Source organism: Fulmarus glacialis, unplaced genomic scaffold (genome assembly GCF_000690835.1).
Source record: "Fulmarus glacialis isolate BGI_N327 unplaced genomic scaffold, ASM69083v1 scaffold40836, whole genome shotgun sequence".
Classification (NCBI taxonomy): Eukaryota; Metazoa; Chordata; class Aves; order Procellariiformes; family Procellariidae; genus Fulmarus; species Fulmarus glacialis.
The window spans coordinates 35,162-42,688 of record NW_009218290.1 but is presented as its reverse complement, the minus strand read 5'-3'; the positions used below and the strand labels follow the sequence as shown (position 1 = coordinate 42,688).

Genomic DNA, 7,527 nt, shown 5'->3' with positions numbered 1-7,527 from the left:
ATTCCTGAAAAAGTGTATTAGTATACTTGGATATCACAAAGCCTTTTATATCCATTTTACAGATGCAGAACTGAGACACTGGAATTTAACTGACTCGCTGAGAGTCATACAGCAATTTTATGTCAAATGAAGGAGAAGCAGGAGTCAGAAAATCCAGGCCATTGCTTTGGCCATTCTCTCACTCCTTGTTTGCAAGCATTCCTTATGGCAGCAGTTACCTCTGTGCAAAAGCTCACAAAGATATCAGCATGGCTTTTATTGGAATACACGGTATTATCTCCTTTGCCCAACCCCAAATGTTTGAATCGTCTGAGACAGGGAATTACTGTGTCCTTATGCTATTAAAGATGTTCATAATTCACACAGCTAGGAAAGGATTCAAGTTGTGAAACGAGTCTTCACTGTCTGAACTTTAAGGGCTTCTATAACATAGTTTTTGCAAACTCAACTCTTGATTTGATACAATTTATTGTGCTTTTTAAAAGAGACCTTAAGAAAAATATTACATTTTATCAGCTGTAACTGCCTAGTAAGTCATGCTAGAATATGTGATCTGTAGAATATATGCAGTCCAGGAAATACGTTGCTTCTGTGTCATTTAGTGTGCATCTCCCTGGGAGCCTTTGTACGCAAGCAGGTGCAGGCAGACTCAAGCTTTGCTGAACCAGGGCCAGGAGCTTCAGCCCGGGAGTCACGTAGCTCTGCTAGCGCAACGCGTAGACGGGACCAGCAGACCTTCCAGAGGGGACCGCATTGAGAGCAGAGCGTGGTGGCTGGGGCCGACGCTGTCCTACGGTAGTTACCTGCCCTCTGGACTGTCACTGGCTTGAATTTCTCCGGTTTGTGGAGGGAGAGATTTCAGTTCATGCCTAGCAGTAGTCAGTTAGTAGTCAGGCTTTATATTTTGTAAAGTTGAAGAAACTGGGATTCCTGTGGAAGTATCCATAGATACGTCCAAAATTCCCACCTGTACCACCTAGTTATGGACTTTGCTCTGGCTCTGAGGCTTTGTATGTTTTTAAGAAATTTCCTTTCAGTTCTTATGCATCTGAAAATACTTTGGTTAAGTGTTTAACATAGCTTAGTATGTATGAGATGCATTTTTATCTGTTGTAACTGAAACCAATTAAATGTGATTTTTGACGGGTCTGGAAGATCACCTCTGTGATTTTGAGGCCATTACTTCAGAGCTGCTTAGGGCTGCTGCCAGTCCCATTGCCAAGTGCCAGTCGTCTTCAATACAGGCAGTTGGAAAACCACTTTTTTTTTTTACATGCTGATAACATGGGTCTATCTGGGGAAAAAACAGCACCATGTATTATCAGAAACTCTCCGTTTAATTATAAAAGTCGTTTAGTTCATTCGTCTCTTTTGTGACTAGAATATATGCCATGAAAAGTAATTGCTTTGATTAATAATAGATTATGGTCTTTAATGTTCTAAAGAATATCTCCATGACATATATTTCTAGATGAAATTCAGATTTTTTTTTTTTAACGTATATTTGTTGTTGTTTCAGTAAGGAATTTTTTCTCACTAAAAATTCCTGAAAGTTTGTACAACCTGATAATGTAATCATAATGCTGCGAGGCTGACTTTTCTTTAACATCTGCCACTTATAGTCTCCTGAAAAAGCTTGTGAAAATAGAGGCTGTGAAATTCATGCTTCAGAATCACACAGTAAGTTTCCTTACTACGTTAAAAAACGTTGTGTGTAGTAAATTTTGTAGAACACTGAACTTTTCATACGCTTATGTTTCAACAGAGTAAGCACTTCCCTTTCTTGGGCATCCGCGATAATTACAGCCTCAGTGACCTTAGGTGCCGGACAGTGTTCTACACTGCTCTCACTCGTCTTCTCATGGTAGACTTAGGTAAGGTCCTCCTCCCATGTCCCTGAGACACCTTGCTGTCTTGGGTAGTACTATGAACTTTTAAGGTTATTAAACCAATCAAACAGCAGTTTAATTGTACAGTAAATATGTTATAGTTGGTATTTAAATCACTGCCTATCAACTTTTGAGATTTATGGCATTAAGCAATAACACTGTATTTGTTTGTTGCCTTCTGTTGGAGAAATATGCGAGATGAGCTATTTTTTGCACAGAAGCACTTTTTGTGTTAAGTATGAGGATTTACAACATTTAAGTGCTTGAGTAAGTACTGAGTTTTCACGTGACATACCAATTATGCCAGAAACTTCCAGCTTCTAGTACAATGGGTTTTTTTATTTCACTTCTTCATGCAAGTTCCCAATATACAAGACCTTCGAAGTTTTAATAAGAACATTGACAAGAGTTCTGCAGTTCAGCCAGAAATACTTAAACATGCACTTGGGGTTACCTTTTGAGTTGTCCTTTGGAAATCAGGGAGGTTAGACATGTGTAAAACCCAGTGCACGCTTTAATAGCTAGATGTGATAAAGGACTCGATTGCTTTGAATCCAGGCACTGTCCTTGGCCACCGGAGTAAAATGCAGAACTCTGTCTGTGTGGTTAGCTCTCTGTTGTCTAAACAGGGAAAGCTGGACTTGTTAAAACGAACACTGAAACAAATCGTATGTTAAAGAAGCTGATAGTGAAGAATACAGCACATCTCAAGTTGCCTCTGTTCTGATCAGAGGCCCCGTTCAGAGTTGTGGGCTTATGTCTGCTGAGGATCAGCCTTACAGGCTGCTTTTGTGAGGCTGGATGCCTATAGGTGTTCCAAGGAGGGCTGCTGATGAGGGCCTTCAAAAAATAAGGCGGCAAGTCTTTTGTGTACTCATTTCCAACCCTCATACAAGGACTTAACTAGGCAACGTGTGTGCAGAAGAGATTGACACAGACAGTCATAAGCCAACAGTAGTTTACTCTCCTTGTGCATAATGGGTGTGCCTGTACTGTCTACTGGTGAACAGTGCTGAAAACAGTTAACTTCGAGGCAAGACTGAACCATATTTATCAGCTTTTTCTTAAAGAATGGCAACTGTGAGCTGGACCTGCATTCACTGCTTTCAGTATTGGCTCAGTGTCGTGTAACATAAGCAATAGGTACATTTTCTAATATAAAATGGGTTACACGTGCATTTCAGTAATGTTTCCAACAGGGGAAAAAAAAAGATTTGGTAAAAACAAGATCGCAGGTGTTAAAAATTACATCTCTAAGTAGAGGTTGTGTAAATACATGTCAGACAAAATGCAGGCACGTGACTTATGACTGGGTACAAGCTGATAGAGGTCGTTGTGATTCCTCTGGATTAACAGCTCTACAAGATCTGAAATGATTAAGAATATCTGGAAAAAGCATGCATCAGTCTTTTGGCTATTGTCCTTTGTGTTCCTGCTGGAATAAATTTGTTTGGGTTTGAACTGATAGAAAAGCACATCTAGAGACAGAAACAGGTATAAGTTGCGTTCTAGGATCCAAATTTAAAAAGTAAGGTGTACATAAACTGTCCTTTCTTTGTGTTTGTGCAAGCATAAATGGCAGTATTCTTACCTTGTGAATCAAAAGATATTCTCAAACTGTGCAAACTGGCATTTTTAGACAAAAATCATTGTACCAATTGTCTTCTCTGAGTTTTTTTCAAATTAAATGAAGAGCTTTATATAAAATCCTTTTAGATGAGTGATAAACAATTTACGTGGAAAGAAAATTAAGATGAATTTTTATTGGGGGGGTTTGTTTTAAGTAATTGTTTGATGTAGAAATATTTTTGGAGAGTAGTTGAATACAGTAAATTCAGAATATTTACATTTTAAACAATGTGCTGTTGGAGTGACTGGCAAGATTTAGTTGTAGGAAGGAACAGTAATATATTACTTGGTATTTGCTTCAAAATTTTGGTTTCTGTTGAATTACTTTAACTTCATATGAATATAATTAGACTTTGAATTCCTTATGTGCCCCAGGTTGTGTTTTTAATAATTTTTTTGGCATTTAGACTTGCATCATTTTGTCCAAGATTCTTAGTCCAAGATTTCTGAAGTAAACTGAATATTTGTGTGAAGTATATAGTAACCAAAACTAATACAAGAACACCAATAAAAGTTTAATAGAAGTTTTACTAGGATTAATAAATTTTAATCACTTTTTCTTCTGTAGTAGTAGATCTAAGCTGTAGAAAATACCTTCAGGAGCTATTCAGCATGATTTGTCAGTGTCCTGTACTTACAGGTGTATGCAGTCACGCTCAGTGCCAAACCTCTCTAAGTGAAGCAGGTTTAAAACAGTATTGCTGTAAGCCACACACAGATCTACTATCTTAGGTCTTCTCAACTTTTTAACAAAGTATGCTTGAGATTCTACATTCAGGAAGGGTTCATCTTGAATTTGCATGTGTACATAGTATCTTTGTGGAGATTGTCTTCTAATGATATGCAGCACTCTAGATGAGAGGGCGTATTATTTTTGCTATGTTGTGGTAATACAGGTTTCTCCTGAGAACTCTGTAAATGGCAGTTGAGCCCTCATCCTGCATAGACCAGTATCTGAATGACTTCTGTTAGTCTGTACGCTGGCATGGGACAATACCAGCATGGGACTCTTTCCAAATGATTGGTCTTTATTCATTAATTTTTTTGCTGCGAGGAAAATTGGGTAAGCAATTAAAAGGAGAAAAGCATCAGGATATGCAATGCATATAGAAATAGTTTAGCTCCTAGCAGGGTAAAGTAAGCTGATGCTGGTCGAGCAAAGAGATTGGGAGCACAGAAACTAATAGTGTATTGGAACTGCCTGAGGAGCTGGACTTGGCAAAGGAAGGAGATAGAAACAAAAAGATGGATGAATAGTTTGGGGTTACTGTGAGTAATCAGAAATGGGCAGAAGGGTCCAGAAATGACAAATAAAAAGACTGACTCCAGTTGAAAGGAGCAGAGAGAAGATGGCAGAGGAGAGAGGCAAAGATGGACAAGATTGGATTTTCCCAAAGTCCACCAGATCCTATTGCTGCCAGCAGTAGCTTTGAAATCTAGCGCAAAGCGTCTCACCCTCTTCGGTTCTGCTGCAGGTGCAGGATGCAAGTCACAGATTTGGTCATTTACTTTGCTAGTTTAAGAAAGTTCTTGAGCATAGACTGCAATTTGAAGGCTCCGTAACTGTGGCTGACCAGTGCAGTAGCAGTAAGTTATTGAAAGTATTTCCTTTGCTTTTAAAACAAATCTGGAAAACTGGGCACGAAAGCCCTATATTAAAGAGAAGCAGTTCAGGTCACAAAGCCAAGTGTTCAGAACTGAGGAAATGCCATGATTGGGATTGCCTCTGCAACTTTCCTTTCTTCTCCACTGTAAAAATTTACATTGTTATGAGGCAGTTTTAATTGCAGGATCACAGTTATTTCTCTCGGAGGATATTTGCTTATTTCAGTTCAGAAGATATGTCATCCTATCTTAATGAGAAGCTACTGAGTATTTGGATTTTTTTTTTTTCCCCTGTGTTGTTATCTGGATTTATGTGTTAGTCCACACTTTGCTTGCTTTTGTGACTATTTTTTCTTCCTGGTCTTTTTGCTTCTTGGCCTTTTCTGTCATTCTTACTGTTGTACTGGGGTGATTTGGTCTTTGCAGTATTCCTAGAGATAAGAGGCTGGAACTAAGCCCATTTTAGAGATGGTATATGAAGTGTAGAAACTAAACTGTAAAGCTTACACTAACTTTGCACAGCCAATTTGACACAGACAAGACTCCTCCTAACTTCAATTGCAACTTAGTTTGCCAGACTTTGCCAGTGAAGAGAGAAGAGAGAGAAGCCCTATAGCAAAGAGCTCTTTAAAGAACATAAATTAAATTCCTACTCTGAATTACTCTCGAGGGGAATCTGCATGCAAGAGGCAAGCTACCCTCATTAAGGGCCTAAAGATAAGTAGCGCGAGTACCAATCCTCATGCAAATTGCCATTTCTAAAAAGTTGTTTATAGTTCCTTGTTCAGCGTCATGACAAAACAAAAACAATCCAGACTTCCACGTTATCTTTCAACTGTCTAACCAAGACAACCTCTTTACACACAACATCTTGTGTCTAAATTCACACCTTGTGAAACAAATGAGGCAATAGCGTCACATGAATAACTCTAACACAGTCCCGATTTATTTCCACAGCAGCTTCATTCTGTATACTAAATAGGTAGGAGGTAGAAAAAAATAGCATACGATCATAAGAGTGTGATTTAAACATCATACTACAAAGTACACATGTGAAAGGGTCTAATTTATTGTTGCAGTTTTAAATTTAACATTTTCTAACTGCTGAGTCTTGACTTTCTTATGTGACTATGTTACCAGGGTACTGAACAAATGCTGTCAGATTAACAGAGAAAACAGAAATATGAAAAAGAGAAAGATGTGAAATGCAGAGACATGCTAGTCTCAGATACAAGTTGTTTACGATCAACAATTTGTCGTCTTTGTTTATAGCTCAGTAAAAATATGTCAAACCTCAGGTTCTTGTTCCTGTAGGTCATATGAAAGTTCTCATGATGTCAGTGAGATTTTTCTGTAAAAGCCTAAGAGACTGACCCTTCCGAACAACAGCGTGCATATGATGTGATACTTTTGCTGCTTCGTTTTGGTTTCTTTTCCTGTAGGTGAAGACGAGGATGAGTTTGAGAATTTCATGCTCCCCCTCACAGTTTCATTTGAAAGTGTGACTCAGATATTCAACAGTAGTTTTGAACAAGAAGAAGCAAAGGTAGGTTTATTTCAATTACAGGGAAAGAAATTATTGATGGGAAATCTAATAGTGGGGCAAGGATTTAGCAACAATCTTGTGGTCTCTTCTGTCTGTCTGTCTTGGCATGTATATACCTGTATACTTATACGTATATTTATACCTGTTATAATTATACATATATATGATTAGGAATGTAGACAGTAGAGATACAAAGGCTACGAATGGCTATCCTAAGTAAACTTTGTACAAAGATTTTATAAAGGCCTTGGGATTTTTCAGTGCTTTGCAGATCAAGTGACCCCATTTGATCCCCATTTATAATCAAAGGGACTAATTTGTCTTCAGTGATAGCTTATCTGTTTCATATGTAATATTCCCCTTTGCCATGCAAGTATCCTGTTTGTGTATATTAACATATTTATTTGGGGGTGTGAGGAGACATGTTGTAACACACTTGATAAAACACTGCTGCTTTAAAGTATTTTTTCAAACAAGAATTTATTATATAAATCAAGACTTTATTAAATGGCTGGGCATATATGTATAAATAGGAACTGGTCTTGAAGTATTGCACCCTTAAACTGAACAAAGTGATTAGGATAACTGATAGCTAAATAAGGTTTTTATGTGCCTGTGGGAGCCATATTAGGATTGATTTGACAAGTCAGTTCAGCTGTGGCAACAGTCATAATCTCTAACACAACATTATGTTTTATTAGTAAAATCCTTAAGTGTAGCAAGCTGTTTGTGTCAAAACACCAGTATATTTTAGGGAAGAAAAAGACTTGCTAGATACAAGCTGCATCATCAGGAATGATAATATATTAGAGCACTATTGCATTAAAGAGATCCCCTTCTACTGTCACTGCATAAATA

The 7,527-nt window shown here is 37.9% G+C and overlaps 1 protein-coding gene across 1 annotated transcript in view; it reads left to right on the top strand.

The window, feature by feature from the left end:
- The window catches only part of RANBP17 (RAN binding protein 17), a gene marked incomplete at both ends in the record, with an annotated part of 133,225 nt that overhangs the window by 92,909 nt on the left and 32,789 nt on the right, over positions 1-7,527 (top strand). Inside the window, 3 exons of the mRNA XM_009579988.1 lie at positions 1,617-1,680; positions 1,766-1,874; positions 6,566-6,669. Coding sequence (XP_009578283.1) covers positions 1,617-1,680; positions 1,766-1,874; positions 6,566-6,669 — 277 coding nt within the window. The remainder of the gene's footprint in view (positions 1-1,616; positions 1,681-1,765; positions 1,875-6,565; positions 6,670-7,527) is intronic.